This window comes from Phragmites australis, chromosome 3 (genome assembly GCF_958298935.1).
Source record: "Phragmites australis chromosome 3, lpPhrAust1.1, whole genome shotgun sequence".
Lineage (NCBI taxonomy): Eukaryota > Viridiplantae > Streptophyta > Magnoliopsida > Poales > Poaceae > Phragmites > Phragmites australis.
The window spans coordinates 26001342-26023101 of record NC_084923.1 but is presented as its reverse complement, the minus strand read 5'-3'; the positions used below and the strand labels follow the sequence as shown (position 1 = coordinate 26023101).

The window sequence follows — 21760 nt, the reverse complement described above, 5'->3', positions numbered from 1 at the left end:
ACAAGAAAGAAAGTGGAGTTCCAACGGTTAGTTCGTAGAGAGTACATGCTGGATGTTTAGGCGCTTGTAATGTTGCACACGTCGGAATATTCAGTGAGTATAATAAAATATGACCGTTGAGGCAACAGCTAGTCAGAGTTCCTGAAACCGTTAAGACATTCAAGTCACCAAAATACTTAAAGTGATTATCCAAGGCAATTAAACACATGATTAGAGAGTGATTAGTGCTAATAGACCTAGAGAGAGTTATGTCTAGGTGTTCCTGCCTAGAGAGGGAATCAGTGAGTGATCCTACTTTGTACCAAGTGCTACACTGCACCTTAGAGTCCTAATGATTCGTTGGCACCTTAGGTCTTGGTGGCTCAAACTTGTTGACCCTCCAACTTAGTATGGATTGGCGGCAAGACTCTTATACGGGAACACGAAGACTCTTGCCTTATTGGCTCAAGATCTAAAGTGAAGACGGAGGCAAGTAATTGGAAAAGAGGTTTGTGGTTTGGTGGCTCAACCTACTTCAGACCTAGGTGGCTCAACCTACTTCAGACCTAGGTGGCTCAAGGGCCATGATCGGATACCCACTACGTGAAAGCATCTCAAGTGATGGGTCACCCTGAACATATCATTGATGACTAGTCATCGGTGATGGGTAAGGACCCGTCACCGATGGGGTGTAGCGAAAATAGACCTATTAGGTCATGATTGTGATTTTAGTGATTAACGACAACATAGTTAATGGAATTAACATGTTTGTTAAGAATATATGTTAGTAGGTCCCATAGATACAATACATCAAGAAGTCACCACAGCCGAGACAAAGTTTGATTGAATTGGAAAAAGTCTCAGAGAAATTGTTCTCACCGGAAGGTCTGGCACTGGAAGAATTGCACTCACCGGAGCATTATGTCCAAAGGCAGTTTGCCTCACTGGATAATCCAGTGATAAAGAATATACACGCCGGAGCAATTCTATCAGAAGGAGTCAGAGTGGATTGCACTCATCGGAAGGTCTGACAATCAGAAGAGATGTACACCAGACTAATTATTTTAGAGAAGAATCCAAACACAGAAGATCGATCTACTCACCAAATAGTCCGATGATGAAATGATGCACATCGGAGGTTTCACCGGAGCATTTAATAGAGTGTGTGGAAAACTCAGAAAAGAAGAAGTTCTACACACTGGAGTATTTTGTGCAGAGAACAAGTTTGGCGCGGTTAGGCTCAAGTGTACTCATCGGATAGTCCGGTGATGGATTGAAGATTACACCGGACAATCCGGTGTTCAGAAAAACTCTGAGTGGAGTTCCAACGGCTAGTTTCTGAGAATGTACACACCGGATGGTCTGGTTCTTGTACCTTTGTTAACACCGGATCATCCGGCGTTCACAGAATATGTGAGCTGTTGGGATAACAGCTAGTCCACGAGGTTGAGACTATAAATACGCCTCTACTCATTCATTTGGAGTTGCTGGAGTCCAGAGAAACCCTTGTACACCTAAGAAGACATCCAAGCCATCCAAGAGCATAAAGTATTCATCCAAAGAAACTAAGCACACCATTAGTGAGTGATTAGTGCTTATAGGCCTATAGAGAAGAGTTGCTAGGTGCTGCAACCTAGAGTGCGGATCAAGGAGTAATCCAAATATGTACCAAGAGGTATGTTGGCACCTTGGAGTTTTGGTGACTCACTGGTAACTTGTTGACCCTCTGACTTGGTGTGGAGTGGTGACAAGAGATTGTGCGGGGACGTGGAGGCCCTTGTCTTTGTGACTAAAGCTTCGAAGTGAAGACGACGTACAACTGACCAGAAGAGAGATTAGTGGTGAGACCTCACCTTGGTGGTTTGGTGGCTCATCATGCTTGAGGTCTTGTCTTGGTGACTTGGTATCTCAAGAGCCGTGACCGGAAGAGACTTGCTTTACCCCTAGATGTCTAGGCAACTGCTACAACTCTTGTCTTATCCACATTAGACATCTCTTATGTCAATAAGACCAAAGGGATGGATATTAAATGATAGGAGTTTTGAATTTTCACTCACTTCATTACAAAATATTTTGGTTTAGTGAATTTCTTTTTTTTCTTTTTAGAAAAGGGTTAAAAGCTTGTTTGGGTAGGCCATCTATTTCTCTGGAAAGGTGATCGGGAGCATATTCTTTGTGGAGCTCCAACATGGACTAGGGGTGGCTTGTGTGCCACTAATACTACAGGATAAAAATCCCTCGTGTCGAGTTTGTCTCTCTACCTCATTTATGTTTCCGCATTACTTACTTGCAATTTACCTTGTAATTCTCTTAAAGGGTAGAGTAGACACACTAGATAAGCCTAGAGCAAATTTAGATAGAAATTGAGATAGACATATCTTGTGAAAGTTTTGGAGCCAATAGTTTTTAAGTGTCCTAATTCACCCATCTCTTAAGACATCCTCGATTTCCTACAATTGGTATCAGAGCCTCGTGCTCTTTTATTGGGCTTAACCGCCTAGTGTTGTGATATCCGAGGTTAGAAATGGATATTAGTAGTGCTCCACACTTTGACAGCACTAATTTTCCCCGATGAAAAATTCTAATGACATGCTATTTGCAAGCAAAAGGTTTAGATGTTTGGAGGGTCACCGAAGAGGGGATGAAAGAACGCGTCACCAAAGCGGAGAAACAATTTGATGCTTTAGCGAAGAGTATCCTTTTATCATCTTTATGTATTGATGCATTCAATAGAGTATATTCTCTCACCAATGCACATGATATTTGGACTAGTCTCATTGAAATACATGAAGGCACAAAGGATGTGCGCAATAAGAAAATATCATGTTCTTGTGACTATACTAAATAGCATCAAACAACTTGCCCGTGAAAATACTAATGACATGTACTCATGTATGAATATTCTTGTCAATGAGATCAATGAACTAGGTTTGACAAAGATTGAAGATGGTCAAGTGGTGAGAAGAATACTCCAAGCTTTTCTTCTAAAGTACAAGCTAATTGTCTCCATCATCTACGACAACTACGACATGAGCAAGATGACTCCAAGCCATGTTTTAAGCAAGATCACCGCCCATGAGATGACCATGAACATGTCGGTTGAAGCTTCTACCTCATTCGACGCCAAGAAACTTGCCCTCGCAAGGAAGGAAGCATCATGTTTACACATGAAGGCGAAGATGAGGAAACAAGAGCAAGAGTCAAGCTCAAGTGGAGATAATAAAGATCAAGATGAAGAGAGCGAAGAAGAAGATGATCAAAGCATCTCAAGTGATGAAGAGATTGATCGTAAGATGGCAAAGCTCATGTTAAAAGTGGAGAAGAACATCAAGAGGATCAATGCAAAGATTGATCATCTAATTTTTTTGAATGACTTGCTCAAAACAATTGATCATATCAAGAAAGAGAAGAAGACCAAGAACAAAAGGGAGACAGGAGGAAGAAATAAAGCTTTTGCAAGCATGAGAAGATGGGTGAGTGAAGATGAAGATTCAAGCTCAAGTGATGAAAGCTTCACCATCCACTCCTTCAAAAGAAGCTCTTCCTCAAACTCATCATCATGCAAATCGTTATCGCGCAAGTCATCTCACAAGTGCCTTATGGCTAAAGGTATGAAAAGCGATGTAAATGATGATGAATCCGATGAGGATTCACCCTCTCAAGAAGAATTTCTTGATTTGATAAATGAGAAATAAAGGGCCATTAAAAAACAATCTAAAGAGCTTAAAAAATTCAATGCACTTAATGACATTCATGCTACCTTTGTTTCTAATTATGAACAATTATTGTGCAAATTTAATTTGCTAAACAAGGGGCATGAAGAGCTTAAAGTTAAATTTGAGTGCATTGATTTAATTGCTTTATCAAGCTTACCCTTTTGCAATGAGATTTGTGTTGAGAATGTTGTTGTAGAATCATCTAACAAACCTCATTGCACAAGAGAATGATGAGCTCAAGCAAGAAGTGGATAAGCTCAAGGAAGTCTTTGCGAGATTGAAGGGCAAAGGACATGTCCAACCTCCTCAAGATAACCATGGTACCATGGTGAAGAAGCTTGCGGAGGGGTCCACCGTGACATGCTTCATATGCCATCAAGAAGGCCACAAGCCCTTCCAATACAAGCAAGTGAAGAAGTAGACCAAGGAAAAGAAGAAGATGATAAATCTCTCCAAAAAGACCACCAACATCTACACCAAGCCCAACTACAAGACAAAGATCAAGAGCAACCACTACAAGCTCAAGAAAAAAAATGATGGTAAAGTAGTTGCACACATAGTTGGGAGAAAAGACCGGGGGTAGAACCAACCTATTTAGGTGCCCAAAGAAGTCATCACCAACATAAAAGGGCTCCAATCAGTTTGGGTTCTAAAGATGACTTAAAGTCCACAGGTCTTCGGGGATTTGGAGACTTGGCACACAAGATTAAGTGAAAAATTCATGTAAAAAAGCCAAGTGTACAAGATTGGACGTATTGATGAAGATCATGATCATTATATTCCCAAATCCCCATCCAAATGTGAAAGGTATTAGATATAAAATGTTTTCAATTGGTATCTTTACCTTGTCTAGGATTGCATGTGCTTATTTTAATTTATTGCACTGCATAGTATAAGTCTCATATGGTAGGACTAGTTGTATTTCGTTCTTATCCATGAGCAACCTACATGGTTTATTTGTTGTAGGTTTCTTTCATGGAACTAGTCCTTCATTTGGTAATCACTAGCTCTTCAATTAGTATTCCTTATGTGCCATGAACCAATCCATATGATAAATTCCTCATTGTTAACAATAACAAATGCATATCTCTTACAAGTATTCAACACTTGTATGCATACTTTTATGGGGAGTATGTCTTATGGGTGGTGATTTTGAGACTAACATGCATTTGAAGTATTTTTCGTAGTCTCATGAAGTGATCAACAAGTTCCCAGATGTATACAATGTTTAAAAGATTCAATTGGTATCATTGTCAATTCATTTTCTACATTTAAGCTACCTCCATGCATAATATATCTTAAACTTCCTATCTTGTCATATTGTCTAGTTGTGCATATGTTTTACTCTCATCATATGAATGCACATATATAGGGGGAGTTTAGATTATATCATGTGAGTTTCATGATTTGTGATCCTTGTTTGTCTTTTGTAATTGGTATCAATACCTCCTATTCTTTCATTGGTATATCTTTTCAATTGGTATCAATACCTCATGGATCATAGCTTACGAAGCTCTCTCCCAAAATGCTCTAATGTTTTTCCCATGAGTTCAACATGTGTTTGTAGCCTTTTTGAGATTGTTGACAAAGGGAGAGAATTTTGAGACCAAAGTAAGAAGCAAGAGAAAGCAAGATGCAAGAATTATCTCGAGTAGATTGTTGACAAAGGGGGATGCATCTTGAGTTGACAAATGAGATGAAGAAGCTCTTGCATGGGTCAATTGAGGGAGATATAAAAAGAGGGGAGATTGTAGCAAAAACATGAGATATAAATTGGTAAGAACATGATTGCCTTACAATTAGTATCATAATTTGTTCTTACCATGCATCCAAGAAAATAGGTATGGCCTTATGAACTTTTGAAAACATGTATTCGCTTAATTGGTCTAAATTGGTATCATTTGCCTCTTGTTTTAGTTGTGTAGTCATCAATCACCAAAAAGGGAGAGATTGTAGCGAAAATAGCCCTATTAGGCCATGATTGCGATTTTGGTGATTAATGATAACATAGTCAATGGTACTAACATGTTTGTCAAGAATATATGTTAGTAGGTCTCATGGATGCAATACATCAAGAAGCTACTGCAGCCGGGATAAAGTTTAATTGAATTGGAAAAAGTCCCAGAGAAATTATTCTCACCGGAAGGTTCGGCGTTGGAAGAATTGCACTCATCGGAGCATTATGTCCAGAGGCAGTTTGCCTCACTGGATGATCTGGTGATAAAGAATATACACACCGGAGCAATTCTATCAGAAAGAGACATAGTGGATTGCACTCACCAAAAGGTCTGACTATCAGAAGAGATATACACCATACTAATTCTTGCAGAGAAGAATCCAAGCCCAGAAGATCAAAGATCTATTCACCGGATAATCTGGTGATGAAATGATGCACATCGTAGGCTTCACCGAAGCATTTAATAGAGTGTGTCAAAAACCCAGAAAAGAAGAAGTTCTACACACCGGAAGGTCCGGTGATGAAGACAGTGCACACTGGAAAATTTTGTGCAGAGAAGAAGTTTGGCGCGATTAGGCTCAAGTGTACTCATCGGATAGTCCGGTGATGGATTGAAGATTACACTGGATAATCCGATGTTTGGAAAAACTCTAAGTGGGGTTCCAACAGCTAGTTTCTGAGAATGTACATACCAGATGGTCCGGTACTTATACCTCTGTTAACGTCGGATCATCCAGTGTTTACAAAATATGTGAGCCGTTGGGATAATGGCTAGTCCGCGAGGTTGAGGCTATAAATACCCCTCCACTCATTCATTTCGAGTTCCTGGAGTCCAGAGAAACCCTTGTACACCTAAGAAGACATCCAAGCCATCCAAGAGAATAAAGTGTTCATCCAAGGCAACTAAGCACACCACTAGTGAGTGATTAGTGCTTATAGGCCTAGAGAGAAGAGTTGCTAGGTGCTGCAACCTAGAGTGCAGATCAAGGAGTAATCCAAACATGTACCAAGAGGTACGCCGGCACCTTGAAGTCTTGGTGACTCGTCGGTAACTTATTGACTCTCTGAGTTGGTGTGGAGCGGTGACAAGAGGATTGTGCGGGGACACGAAGACCCTTGTCTTTGAGACTAAAGCTCCAAAGTGAAGACGACGTACGAGTGACCGGAAGTGAGGCCTTGTCTTGGTGACTTAGTATCTCAAGAGCCGTGACCGGAAGAGACTTGGTGACCGGGAGGATATCCTTTGTAGAGCTCCAACGTGGACTAGGGGTGGCTTGTGTGTCATCGATACCACGGGATAAAAATCCCTCGTGCCGAGTTTTTCTCTCTATCTCATTTATGTTTCCACATTTACTTACTTGCTATTGTCTTAAAAGGTAGAGTAGACACACTAGATAAACCTAGAGCACATTTAGATATAAATTGAGATAGGTTTATCTTGTGAATGTTTTAGATCCAATAGTTTTTAAGTGTCATAATTCATCCCCCTCTTAGGACGTCCTCGATTTCCTACAACGGGTCATAACCTAGACCCGTCACCTTTGAGCGTCTCCCATGTGCTTTGGTGGTGGACATAAGTGACAAGTAACCTTTTCATCAGTCACTTATGTTTGTCACCTATGTGCTGGGAGGAATACATAAGTAACATATAACCTAGGTTACCCGTCACTGATGTGTACGTTGCCCAGTAGGAATGTACTGCTTCCAGGAGATATCTTGGAGCGTACCCAGGATTTGGCAGCCGTCTTCTCCCTGCAAACAAAAACAACGTATCCAAATCCATATCGACAAACACAGTTATATAAGAACTCGCTTCATCATAGAATCGCAAAGGTTACCAAGTTCCAATCTAATCTATTAATTATAGAATCACAAATGTTACAGAGTTACGATCAACTCATATTACAAAAGACCTAATAACCTAGGGGTTCTATAGTGGAACTCACTGTGTGGGTTGATGACTTCAGACACCAAGAACACAGTGATCCGTCGTCGAATGTCCGGGAGTGCACCATCGTTGAAGAAAAGAGCGTTAAATTCCTACATAATTTGACGCATAAGTAATGTCATGTTATCATGGAATTAAACTAACTACTGAAATTAGTTACGAATAATCTTGTATTGAACTTACATTGGGGGATTTGATATCCTTTGCTCGGATTGTGAGGACCATGTTTCATGCAACATAGAATCCATATTGGTTGCCCGGTGGTTATTGGTGGCACTGCTAGAAAGAAAATTTAATGCTAGATCAAAGGGAAAAAAAACAACAACATAGAGTATTTAGTAATTTGTTTAGTAGCACTTACCATGAAGCCGGTCTTGTGTGTCAGTCTACAGTCGTCTTTCTCATTGTAGACAGGTTGAGCTCGAATGTACTTGTCAAAAGCCCTGCATAAAGATGGATCGATTAAGGAGCATTTGAATGTTAGAAAAGTTAAATATGTAAACTAAGTTAGGCAAAACTTACATGTCGATGAGTCTTTTTACAGAGCTGTAATCAGGCTCTCCAGGTTTGCCTTTTTGTCCTACTGGTTTTGACGAGTCGAGGTACCACACCAATTTCCACTTGAGGCAAATGACCAATAAGATCCAATGGCCACCGATGTTGTGGGCGCCCATCAGGTACTGCATTTTGGATTGTTGTTGCATTGCCCTAGTCACATGATCCATAGTGCAGTTAGGGTGAAGTTGGATAACCGATATTGAAATGGCCTGAGGGTCAAGAAATGCGATGAGCTCCTTGTTCTTTTTTGTTTCTTTCATCATGTGTCTGCATATAAGGACATAGTTAGATTCAAGACTTAGTGGTATTAATTAATGAATATTCAGTTTCAAGGGACTTACAATGTGAAGATTCGTAATAATGAAACGTCCAAGCATTAAGTTGAAGAGGTCGTATAAGTCATTGAAACCCACAATGAAGTAGCTATCTGCATTACTTAAGAGGTGTCATTGTTTGTATTGTATGACTATGGATGTGACATTGCTGTCTCTAGAAGCCTGCATGTAGTAATTATGTAGGTCGACACATGCTTTTCCTGCCCTTGTTAGGCCATCTACCGTCATCATGGGCTTCCCATATTCGAATTTCGTGTTGGCACTAGTCCATGCAGCTCCAATGTTCGTGGGCTTCTTTACCTGTACAATAGTCGTCAACTTCTTCGGTAGGTGCTCCTTAGAGACTTTCTTCTTGGCCTCCTTTTTTTTCTTCTTTGGACTCTCTGGGGGAGGCGGAATTGGATTTGGAAGCAAGGCCGCCGGATGCGGAGTAGAAGGCAGTGGAGCCAGCTTCTCTGGACGATGCCTTCTCTAGAAGTTTGGGGCGCAGCGGCGGTGTACTTGGAGATCGTCCAGACTAGGATGCGCTGGAGACCACGATGTCACCCCTCTTCCACTGGATCCTTTGACGAAGCGCTTCACCCAGAGTTGTGACTTCATCATTGGGTGTGAGCTCTAACACGTGATTGATGGCATTGTTATGTACCATATCCACTGTAACCACGGCATAGCCAACATGTATCGGGACCGTATGTAAGATAGAGCCTCCTAGAAGCACCTGGCCCCTTGTAACCTCAATGCGATACCCGCCAGGCCTGATTACAAGGCGGCTTGGGCCCTTCTAGCAGGTCAATTGTATCCGGCTCAGTCACGACAACAGCTACTTGTTGCTCGACCTCCTTGGAGGCGCAACTACTCTTCCCTGCAGCTACGCGGCTAACTTCCGTTGGCATGCAAATTTGTATTTCCTCTTATGCAAGCTGCTCCATGATGTTTGCGTAAACTTTTCGGGTGATGTCATTTGTCAATGCATCCACGTCCACTGCAGACCTCTTCGTCTTCTTGTACATCTCGAGGTCTTCGGGAAAGCCATATTTCTAGCCCTGGGAACTTGATACACCCTGCACTCGACCTTGGTGCTTCAGATTTCCCAGCGCCGCTGAGAGAACATCATGTTCCCTGACCCCGATGAAAAATCTTGGCTGGCTTTGGCTGCCTTTTCTTTAACTTTTTCTACGACTGCCTAGTTTCACTGTTTCTGAATGTGATTTCCCCGCTTTCGGACAGCTCACCCCTTGCACACAAATATGACCGTGATCATCCTGGGAATTGCAACCAAGGATTTTCACAGCCTTCTTCAGCTAACTTTTTGTCCTCTGCCTGCCATTTTCGCCTTTTCCCAGGGTATCCGGTTGCACCAGTCCTATGGTTGTGCTTGTTCCTAGCCTGAAGCTGCTTCTTCTCCTCCCTCTCCTTTTGAACTACTCTGATTTCTTCATTTGCAAAAAAGCATCCCAATCTTCCTCTTTCAAGTGCTTGTAGCTCTCGAAGGGCGCCACCCCTTTAGCGAAGTACCAATTCACAAGCTTGATCTTAAAGCTTCGGTAAAGTTTCACGATCGCTTTCATTGCTGCATTGATCGTGGCGATCATTTTACGCTTGCTCATGTTGCCAGGGTACTCCAGATCCTCCTTGACGACATTATCGAACAACTCCCTCTTCGCTTCGTCACTGAGGTCATCAAACTTGGTCGTTATCGGCACCCTTTCCTGAGTGATAAGCCCTGCGACCCTTCGGAATCTATTCAGGACCTTTTCATCTATAGGCAGCCCGTCAACATCAATTCCTGTGACGATAACCTTGTCCGTCGGCCATTGTGTTTGTGACCTTGCCTTTCGAGCTCGTGCACCACTATCGGTTGTCTAGCTTGGAGACTGCGCTTCCGCCATCTAGAGAGAAAACAAAGGGAGTTGACATAAACACAAAATATTCCTCCATTCAACAAGTACAAAATACGTCTACTCATATCAATACCTCTTCAGCGGAATTGTACTCTTTGTCACTTGCCCGACGTCGACTCTCCCACATCGGTGACAGGTCAAGGCTGGGACTGCGATACTGGCTTTCGCTGCTATCGGAGGAGAGCGACGTGTGCGGGTTTGGGCTCCTATCCACCCCTTCTTGTGTCCCAGCGGCCTCTAGTGCTAGCATCCTTTTGGCTTTTGGTTTCTCAGAAGTGACAGTCCTCTTCTTCCCCATGCTTTCTTAGAGGAAGGAAAATGAATCAAGGTTAAGGATTTTCTTTCGATCAAGTGTAATATAATTGAATAATATTTTGGATTCATGTAATCATCCTTTCTCCTGTCATGGTGTACTATATCACTTTATCCAAATGTAATATATACAAGAAGATAATGATACTCACAAACCATTGGATTTCCTAACTACTTGCACTAGCATTAGGACTTACAAATAAATGCACTATGCTATACTATAAAAATGGAAAACTTAACTTTTGGACTAACAAACCATTGGATTTCCTAACTACTATGCACTAGCATTTACTTTAGACAGATACATTCATCCTGCATGATACAAACAAATATGCAGCTTCTAGAATTTTATGCTGGAGGAAGTGCAGCCAAAAGAAAGACATGATACTTAGTTCCCTCAAGATATTTAAGACCACACAAAGATATTGCACTGGATATCAAAAAACATGAGGCTTAGATGCTATATATCACATTCTTGCAAAACAACTTGCTGAAAGAAGAATTGTTGTATCATAAGAGGAAAAACAAGCAATTAATTTCCAAGAAAAGGAAATCCAATTTTTCACCAAAAAGAATACGAGAGAATAATAAAAGTATCTAAAGAAGTTAATATGAGATTCTGGATTATTAGAGGAATGCTACTATTCAGGCATCAAAGAAAGCCCACCAATGCTAAGATACTTGTATCAAAATGAAACCACAAAAAAGTTATTTTTGTTATAATTTATAAAAGGAAGACAACAATTAGATATTAAAAGAACTGCACTTGGGAATCTATTGTATAATAACGCATCCATGGTTTTGATGCCAGCTAGTTTTGCAGCTTCAAAGATACAGTAATACCATTTAGTGCAGTGGGTTTTCTGAGGTTTAGAGTGAGTGGTGTGGCACTTCAAATAAGAGTAATAAAAGTGAATCCATGGTGCAGTTGGACCTCCAAATTCCACATCCAATCTAATCGTAGTTGTTTAGCACACAAGGGATAGAAGCGAGAGAGAGGAGGAGCGATGTCGCGGATCTGGGAGCTGACCTAGAGAGAGAAGGAGCGGCGTCGCGGAGGTCGGGGTCGTCACGGAGGAAGGCGATTGCATCGGGTGCTCGGAGGAGACAGGGCTCTAAGGGCAGCGGCACGCTGAGGAAGGCAACGGCGGCATCAGGCTCCTGGTCCTCAGGGACGGCGGTGGCAAGGTGGGTGGCGCTTTGAAGGCGGCAGCGCGCTGGGTGCTCGGACGGCGGCAATGGTGAGGGGCTTGGGTCAACGACGAAGGGCTTAGAGGCGGCGACAACGACATGCTTAGAGGCTCTGCGATTTAGGCCACGGGGGCTCAGAACTTAGAAAAAATGAAACGGGACACAGCCTGTATATAGTTACACGGTCATAGGTGACGGGTCAACACTATCACCCATCACCTATTCTATTGACCGGTCACTTATTATACCTCATAGGCGACTATGACTCTTCACCAGACCAGTAAAGAAAGTCATAGGTGATGGGTGAACAATATCACCCGTCACCTATGAGGATTAATAAGTGATGGGTGAATAGTATCATCCATCACCTATAACTTCGATAAAAATTCCAGATTAAAATTCATTAATATTACAAATTTGACATTAATAATTAAAATTTTACATTAATATTGCAAATTTAATGTATACAAATTTAAATATGATCTTAATATTACAAATTTGACATTGATAGTACAAATTCAAATAACTTGAAACCTTAAATTCAAATTTGACATTAATATTACAAATTTGACACTCAAATTCAAATTCGCCATTTTCGTGCGTTGTTGACATGGATCCCTTCGTTATGGTCAGAGCGTAGGTATGGAGTTTTCTCGGTCGGTGAAAGGCATGGCACGATTGCAGTAGCAAAAGGGGGGATATTCATCGAATTGATTGAACTTCTCCTCATCAACGATGTTTGCAACTCCGACAATGCGTCTTTTCCCAACAAGAACCACATGACGTTTCTTCTTTGTTGTGTCAGTCACATAAAAGACTTGGCGAAAATCTTAAGCGAGTACGAAGGGTTCAGACTTGTATCCGAGATGTTTGAGATCAACGCTAGTGAACCCATACTTGTCATTAGTGACGCCATTTGCCCTATGTACCCAATGGCACTGAAATAGGGCTACCTTGAATCCCATGTAGTTCAACTTTCAGATCTCCTCTATTTGACCCTAGTATGTGCCCCTTTGCATGTCGTTGTCATAAGCATCTATACGGACACCACTATTTTGGTACATACTCTTCTCATCTTGGACAACCATGTAAAATATGTATCCGTTTATATCGTACCCTTGATATGTCATAATTACGTATGTAGGGCTCGATGCCATTTTTTTATCAGAGCAGTTGTAGGAGTACTCGATTGTCTAATTCGGTCTCAGAACCAAGTTGTGAACCTTTGCATATGTTGCCTCGCAATCCAAACTTTGGTCTGCCCTGGATTCTCTTCAAATAGCATCTGCTTGTGTGCATTGACATATGGGTGCACTTCGCTCAACTGTTGCAGCACGAGGAAATGAGCTTGGTCGTATGCCTTCTAACAAGGAGTTATTGCCATCTTCCCCAGGACCCCTACACCTGCGAGCCTCCCCTCATGGAGAGACTTAGGCACATCATTGGGTTGTTTGGATCAATGTAATTAATAGACCACTCCAATACCTCCTCCATCGTGTAACCCTCCACGATGCATCCCTCAGGAAAGGCTCGATTCCTTATGTACGGCTTGAGAACGCCCATATATCTCTCATATGGAAACATGTGATGAAGGAACACGGAGCCAAGGTAGTGTATATCCTTCACAAGGTGAGCAGTGAGATGTACCATGATATGAAAAAAGGATGGTAGGAAATACACCTCAAGAATACATAGTATCAAAGTGTCTTTTTTTGTAGCTCCTCTAGCGAGTCTAGATCGAGCACCTTTTGTTCAATTGTATTCAAGAAAAAGCACAGGCTCAGGATAGCCTCGCGAACTTTAATTGGGAGGATGTTCCTAATAGCTACCGCAAGCAGTGATGTCATCATCACATGGCAATCATGGGACTTCATCAAGGTGAAATTCATTTCCAGCTCTTTCACCGAAACAAGTCTTGCGATGTTGGACGAGTAACCAGAGGGAACTTTTACACTGTGCAAGAACTCACATAATTCTTTGTTCTGCTAGGGGTAGGTGTTTTCCTTCGTCCGTATCATGTGCATGGAGCTCCAACCTTAAGCCCATTCTTCAAGGTCTGCTCATGCGTCCTCATGATCCTTTCCTTTTCCCTTCATTTGGAGCAATGTACCGATCAGACTCTCACAGATATTCTTCTTTACATGCACGTTGTCGAAAGAGTGATGAACATCTAATTTTTTCCAATACTCTAGCTCGAATAGTATTGATTCTTGTTCCACATTCCTAACTGTTCATCATACTTAGAGGATTGCTTTCGCTTGCTAAGGACAACATTGATATTTTTAACCTGATTGTGGACATATTCCCCGCTGAAATGCCTCGGAGGTAATGCTTTCTCCTTTGTTCCATCGAACTGCTTGTCCATGTTTCGGTATGGGTGCTTCCTGGGAAGGAAACGTCGATGCCGCATGTATACTATTTTCTTTGAGTTGTTCAATCTCAAACTGCATGTGGGCAAGCTTCACCTTTTCTTTTGCTTTAACCTGACAAGTTACGAAATGCTAGCAGATCATTGATGGTGACAAACAACATAGCGTGCAAGGTAAAATACTCTTGCTTTTGACCAGAGTTCCTTAAGCTAGGGTGGAAGGTTGTAGATACAACAGGCCAGGTACTATGTGAGGTACTAATATTATCGAATGGATTTATGCCATCCGTGCTCATAGCAAACTTAATATTTCTCAATTCTTCAGCGAACCAACCAAATGTGGAATCAACGATTCGCCACTGAGCAGAATCCGCCGGGTGCCGTAATGTCGTTCTTACGACCCACCTTATACCAACGCTCCAATTGTGCCTCAATTCTGTTGGCAAACAGACACTTTGGACGAGGAATTACAGGAAAACACCACACCACCTTCCTAGGACCACCTTTACTTTTCTTGCCTCCATCCTCGTCACCACCGTCATTTCTACTTTTATATCAATGAGTTCCACAAATGAGGCATTGATCTAGCTTTGCATACTCTCCACGAAACAAGATACAATCTTGCTTACATGCATGAATTTTTCTATGTCCAGTCCTAAATGATAAATTATCTTCTTCATGTCATAGACACCCTCAGGCACCAAGTTCCCCTCCGGTAGCATGTCCCTTAGCAAATCCAGCAATGCTTCGAAACTCTTGTCAGTCCAACCATGGGTTGCCTTCAGCTGTAGAAGCTTTAGGTTCTCAAATATCCATGTGTACTTCTCCTTACAGTTGGGATAAAGGGACATATTGGAATCCCGCACGAAGTCCTGGAATTTAGTAAACTCACCATTGTTATACTCGTCGTGCCGCTCGACATCCTGCACCATCTGGTCCATATTCTCCCACAAAATCCTCAAGATCATTATCATTGAAACCTAATATGTTCTCATCCCTGAGATTATGATCTATTTTACCGGGTGTAAGTCCTTGATCTACACTGTCGGCGTGGAGGGCCTAATCCAACTCTCTCTCGTTAAGGCCTTCCTCACCATGATTGTTCCAACATATATAAATTCTCTTTAAATCCATGCATGGCCAAGTGTGCATGGATATTGTCTGGTTTTAGAAACTTCTTATCATTCTTGCAGCTGCGACATGGACAATATATTGCCGTTTTACCACTATCTTTCATATCCACCAAGGTAGCACTCATGAAATGCTTTAGCTCAGGTACTCCGGACAAGTCCGGGTCTCAAGGTACATCAAACTTCTGTCTGTCATCTACAATTAATATAAAAACATTCATTCTTCATTAACAATTACCTTAATTTCGTGGTTAAACATTCGATTAAAAATTCCAAAATACACTAGATCTGTGACATCTTGCGGTAGATCTGGCAAACCTAGTATCAAATCTAATATAAATACAACTCACTTATACTAAGATTTTGGATGAAGATGCAAAATGACCGATTACAACTCAAAGCACAACAAATCTACCAAATAGGGATTAAAGGAGAATGAAAGGAGGAGAAAAGGGGAGATGCAAACCTTGAAAGGCCTAGCACCAATTCAAACTTCAAATCAACAAGATATTATAAAATCTATACTAGAGTCGTGAAAATCGTGAGCACTATGCGGTCGGAACTGTTGAGTAACTGTTCGCGCATACAGTGGTTGGCTAACTCTTTAAATAGAGCTAAGTAATAGGTGACGGGTAATAGTACTCGTCACTTATTATTTACTATAAATGACGGGTCATGTTACAACCTGTCACTTATAACTGGCCCAGAGAGACCCGTCACCTTTACCAAGTCATAAGTGACGAGTCATATGACCCGTCACTTATGACTGGTGCAGGAAGATCCGTCACTTATTACCCGTCACTTATGTTATAGATGACGGGTAATATTACGACCAATCACCTAATATTTGTTATCTGTGACGCGTAAATACCTGATCCCGACCTGATGCGACATAAGTGTCGGGTTGTGTAATGACCCGTCACTTATATGTGTCTCCTATGTGGCTGCTCTAATGTGGAGTAGGGGTGACGTTTATGCCATCGATACCATTAGATAAAATCTCTTGTATTGAGCTTGCTCTCACTATCATCTTTATATTTTCGTATTTACTTCTTGCAATCTATCATTACATGTTTATATTTATAGAGTAGTCTTTTAGGTTTAGCTATAACTTACAAACCTTTGAAAGGTAGAATAGACACACTAGATAAACATATAGCATATTTAGATAGAAATTGATTTAGATTTATCTTGTAAAGTTTTTTGAATCGATTAATTTTAAATATTCTAATTTATCCCATCTGAGTGCATCATCGATCCATTCAGCTGGGCCACACTCGAGTTCATCTATGTGCCTTGCAACCAGGAGCTCATTGACATCATCGTCCTCACCACCTGGTAATCATATTTTATGTGTTTACAGTTTCAGTTTGCCAATGTGTCTTGGCCGTTTTCTCTTGCTAATTGGAGAAGGTCGTCTAATTTCGTCCAACAAAACACCATTTTTTATGTTTTTTTTCTTTCTGGACATGTCCTTATTTGAAGGTAGTTGAAGGTGACGGTCGTCGAACCAACTGATTCTTAGAAGTAGTTTTTGGAGGAGCGATCTAGGTTCGAGCCTCGATATTCCTCGGAAATACTCGTGCAGTTCTTATACAGCTGTATGAGTGTGAGTCTCCTCTTAAAAAAAAAATAGAAGTTAGTTGATCCTGCATTTAATCTCAATGTACTACCTCATATGAATGCAGTGGAAGGTTGACTGAGTCTGCATCGTTTTCTCTGTTCAGTACCGAACTAATAATGCTGCAGCTTCCTGTAATATTTACTATAAGTTTGCCTCGTAAATTGGGTGATCCGCATCATTTTCAAGAAAACGCCGCCCGGTGATTGACATTCGGCTAATGAATTCATCTGTAGTCAGTTGATGCGTTTCTTTTCCCAATATTTTCAGTTTTGTTTACTGTCTTCAGTCTGATTCATACAGAAGTCAGAGTAGTTTCATCAGTACAACTCTATAGTGATTAACGCACGTTTTGCTTAATACATATTTTTTGAAAAACAGTATAGTAATTAATCTCATAGGACAAAGCTGTGACCAGATGATCCTAGGCGCCCTTTTCTTTTTGTATGGCTGATTTTCAGATTATTGATGCCATCACTCCAATGTCATAAACCCTAATGCTTTTCTGATTAATGATGCCATGCGTCACTTTTCTTGTATGGCACTCCAAGTTCTAGAGTATGATATCATCTCATCTTTATATGTGCTTCTGATTTGAGTTTATGTATATTTATACTGAATAGAGTACATATGTTCTAAATATGTCTGTTTGATATACTGCACACAATTTGAAAATTCTGGTTCTACAAATAAGTGATGTTTATGATATTTGTTTTCATGACCATTGATTTGAATTTCCTTTTTACATAAGACGTCGCTGAGGAGCAGTAGGAGGATAGAGTTCTTTGCTCACTAGCTCCTATCTGTGCAACTCTAGCTCATACCTGATAACATTGACTCTGGTTTTAGATAACGTGAATGGCATCTATATTTGCACCATAAACACGAGTCGTGCAGCATGCACCATGCAAACAAATCTGGGCAATTCAACCTTTCCTGTTAGCTACAACATTGTTTAATGAAATGATATTTTGTATTAGCTTCACCTAACTAACTATATTATCTTATGAAATTTTGTGACTTCCGTTACAACTTATGAGCACTTAACTAGTCATTTACGAAAGCAAAAGAGACTTACAACAGAGCTTTGATTATGCAAATGTGCGGATTGTGAAGATCGTCACTGATAACTACAGCCTTCACAATACTGTCCACCCAAAATGAAACTTATTTTTAGAAAACAAAGGAGCATTTCCCATAAAATCATATTTTCCATCAATTTGTTGCTCAACACACAGAGGAGCCTGCGATCTCCACACAAGACTGCTTTGTCCAGAATGCTACTCTCTTTTCACATGTTGGTCAACGAATTTTGGGAGCTGATAACCTTAGATTTTCATGCATATAGCGGTACTAGTAAGGTACCCGTGCGTTGCTACGGTATAAATACTTTCGAACGTGTGTTTTATTATTTCGATAGCATGAAAGAAAAGAAGAATAATGTGATTAAAATAGTATATCATTCATAGATTACATAGGCATAGAAACAAATAAATTGTTTTGTGTCGAACATGATATGTATTTACGAGGTGAGGACTTCTTTGTAGACAATATTTTTGGTTAGTGTGCAGGCTGAATCTACGCTAGCATCATTTTCCGATGCAGCAAGTATTTTGATATTTCTCCTAGCAGTTGCTCGCGATAGGGTGACATAGAGCTGACCATGGGAGAATACTGGATTAGGTAGATAGATTCCAACATGAGAGATCATTTGTCCTTGTGCTTTATTGATCGTCATTGCGAAGCTCACTCTGATAGGAAATTGATTCCTCTTAAACTTAAAGGGGAACATTTCATCATCAGATGGGCACAAAGGTATCCTTGGTAGGAATACTCTTTTTCTAGCATGTTGACCTAGCACAATTTTTGCATCGACAGTGTTCCTTTGAAATGCTCGGACTATCAACCTTGTCCCATTACACAAACCATTAGCTGGATCTAGATTTCTGAGCAAAATCACAGGGCAATTGACCTTTAGCTTGAGGATGTGCGGTGGTAATCCATTTGGGGTTAGAGAATTCAAGAATTCAGGAGGGTAGTAGTTGTTTGGATCATCAATTGCAAGATCATAGCTATGATAGACCATCTCATCACTAGGAAATCGTTCGATAAGCCTCATGTTTATGTCATCGACGTTTTCATTCCTTGTTGACAAAATAGCGCGAAATGTGATGTAGTCTGAATTGGATATGTGTGTTGCTAACATAGGAAACACTCTATCAATAAGATTATCAATGTCAGATTCTGCACCAGTGTAAGGCACACATATCTCGTCAGGTATCTTTACATAGTCATCTTTCACAGTTTCTTCAGTGCCATTCCCGATACGTAGTAGGTATTTAGAAAACCATGGATCTGATTGAGCCCTCGTATTACGAACAAGCCTCAGCTTTTGCATGTTTTTCCATAGGTAAGATTTTCATAATGTTGCATTTATTATTTGTGCTCTTGTACCCTTTCGCACAACTGGAAGGACCTGCCTGAAGTCGCCTCCAAAAACAATCGTCTTTCCTCCAAATGGTAGATCAGGCTTTTCCATGATGTCTCTTAGGCTCTTATCAAGTGCCTCAATTGCTTGCCTTTTTGTCATAGAGACCTCATCCCATAATATAAGTGGAGCCATTCGAAGAAGTTTCGCGGTCTCACTCTGCTTTGTAAAGTTACACACTCCTCCTTCTTGTATGCCCAGTGATATCTTAAATCTTGAGTGTGCAGTCCTACCTCCAGACAGGATTGAGGCAGCAACACCAGATGTTGCAGTAGCAACAGCTATTTTTCCCTCACTACGGACCTTTGCTAGCAAAGCTTTGTATAGGAATGTCTTTCCGGTCCCTCCAAGACCATCAACAAAGAATGTAGTTCCATTACCGCTGTCAACATAGGATAATATTTTGTCATAAGCATACCGTTATTCACGATTGAGAGATGACACGGCCGAGGCAAATTCATGGTCTACCTCTATAGATCTCTCTTCAAATATTTCCCTTACCTCTCCATACATGGTGTCATGCTCCTCTTCGATCTCAGGAAGAGGGAATGATGATATGTCCTTACCCATTGATTGTAGCATATTTCTAATATCCAACAGAACCATTTGTTCAACTACATGTGAGTTCATTTGGTCTCGTCGGAAGTCATCGGACATTGCCTCTAGGTGCTTGTTCCATATCCCACGGACATCGTTGGGTTCACAGAAAACCAATATTGTGGCAAACAGCCTTCGGAGAGATGATGGCATATGGAATATTTCAACCTCTGTTAGGCAATCATCAATGTTATTGTCTGACTCAATAAGACCTCTTTTCTCAGCAGCTTCTCGGAAGGTACGGTAGACAACACCATCAAATGTCCTTAGATTTTCATATGAAGTAGCACCTGCCACGTGGTTTAGTAGTACCCTTAGATAGTATCTTTCTCCCTCTACAGGATGCGCTGAGATTATCCTTCCAACCTGTGTGCGTTGTTTTCTCTTCTTCCATTTCTTTAATGTAGGGTTCCAAACTGCATATTCTGGGAATTCCCTATATAGTATGCTTCGTGCCCACGGGAACTCACAATTCGCCTTAAAATACCCAGTTAACGTGATCTCAGAGGCACCTTATTGGTCCAAAACCTGACGTACATTCGCGTTATCCTTGTAGGACACGAGATGCATGCCAGGGAGATGAAGTTGCAGCTGGAGCACTGGGGGGAAGATCCCACTAAGATCGAAGGCAAAGATTCTCCACAATGCCTCCTGTGGGGCTACCCATCTAGCTTCCCTGTAATCATCGATCTCATTAATCTCATGATTGCCATTGGCATAATTGATAGAAACAGATGCCTTGTCATGACCCTTGTAGATGTATTTGTAAAGGTACTTGACAGCCTTAATGCTTGAACAAACCTCGGCGTTGATGTGGCAGTCATACCTCCTTAGTAGCTTAGGATTATATGGTACAACCCATCTGTTGTCCAAGACGTGCCCTCTTACATGTACCTTTTGCCCATCATCCCGTCTTCTGTAGATGGGGTAAGAGTCCTTGCCTTGGAGAGTTGTATTAGTAATCTGGCGTGGATAATAGCTCTTGCATGTGCGATTTTGATTCTTCATACATACATTACCAGGATTTAACAAACCACAGGGACCATGCATCATGTGTTTGACAACCATTTCATGAAGCTCAGGATACCTTTCCTTGGTTGGAAGCTCTGTGGAAATGATAGTGTTGTACTGTTCTGGACATGTAAGCTTATAGCCTGACTTCATGATAAAGAGGAAGTGTACATGCGGTAGACCCCTTTTCTAGAACTCGATGACATGGACATGCACCGCAACAACACCAAGGATGTGATTATGGAAGAGCTGAAACTTGAGATCATCTAATTTGGCTCTAAATACTCGCACAACAAGATCAGGACGGTCTTGTGGTGTCTGGCCAGGTTCAAGCTCCCTAAGTATTTCTTCCCAGTTAGGGTTGCAAGTCATGGTGAGGAAGATGTCTGGTTTACCGTACTTCTGCACCAAGGCCATAGCATCCATGTATCATCGTCTCATATCCGTCGGGCCACCAATAAATGACGCTGGAAGGACCCATCTTTTGCCCATTGCACTTGCTCGATTCTCCCCTGCAGATACACTATCCACTAAGCCCTGGTAAAGATCTGCACGTATTCTTGATTGGTTGTGCAGAATATAGTTCAGACGCGATGTTTCAAGCTTTATATAGGTATCAACTGCAAATTGCTGTTATAGGTGCTTCCC

At 41.2% G+C, this 21760-nt stretch overlaps 1 protein-coding gene across 1 annotated transcript; it reads right to left on the bottom strand.

Moving 5' to 3' along the window:
* Positions 1 to 7317: 7317 nt before the first annotated feature.
* LOC133910622 (uncharacterized) lies at positions 7318 to 21529 on the bottom strand. The gene is made up of 7 exons (XM_062352956.1): positions 21329 to 21529; positions 20639 to 21103; positions 20016 to 20578; positions 19493 to 19886; positions 18924 to 19405; positions 7962 to 8043; positions 7318 to 7404 (listed from the first exon to the last, which is right to left on the bottom strand). The coding sequence occupies exons 1-7, from the start codon at positions 21527 to 21529 to the stop codon at positions 7318 to 7320; spliced, it is 2274 nt and encodes a 757-aa protein (XP_062208940.1).
* Positions 21530 to 21760: the final 231 nt, after the last annotated feature.

Bases quoted from the DNA above. Each gene is read 5' to 3' on its own strand.
- LOC133910622 (XM_062352956.1), bottom strand. From the start codon at position 21,529: ATGGCCTTGGTGCAGAAGTACGGTAAACCAGACATCTTCCTCACCATG. The intron at 20,579-20,638 runs GTACGTCAGGTT...GGGTATTTTAAG, and splicing joins CCTACAAGGATAACGCGAAT to GCGAATTGTGAGTTCCCGTG. The intron at 8,044-18,923 runs GTTGATAGTCCG...ATCTTTATGCAG, and splicing joins GGTTTGTGTAATGGGACAAG to GGCTTTTGACAAGTACATTC.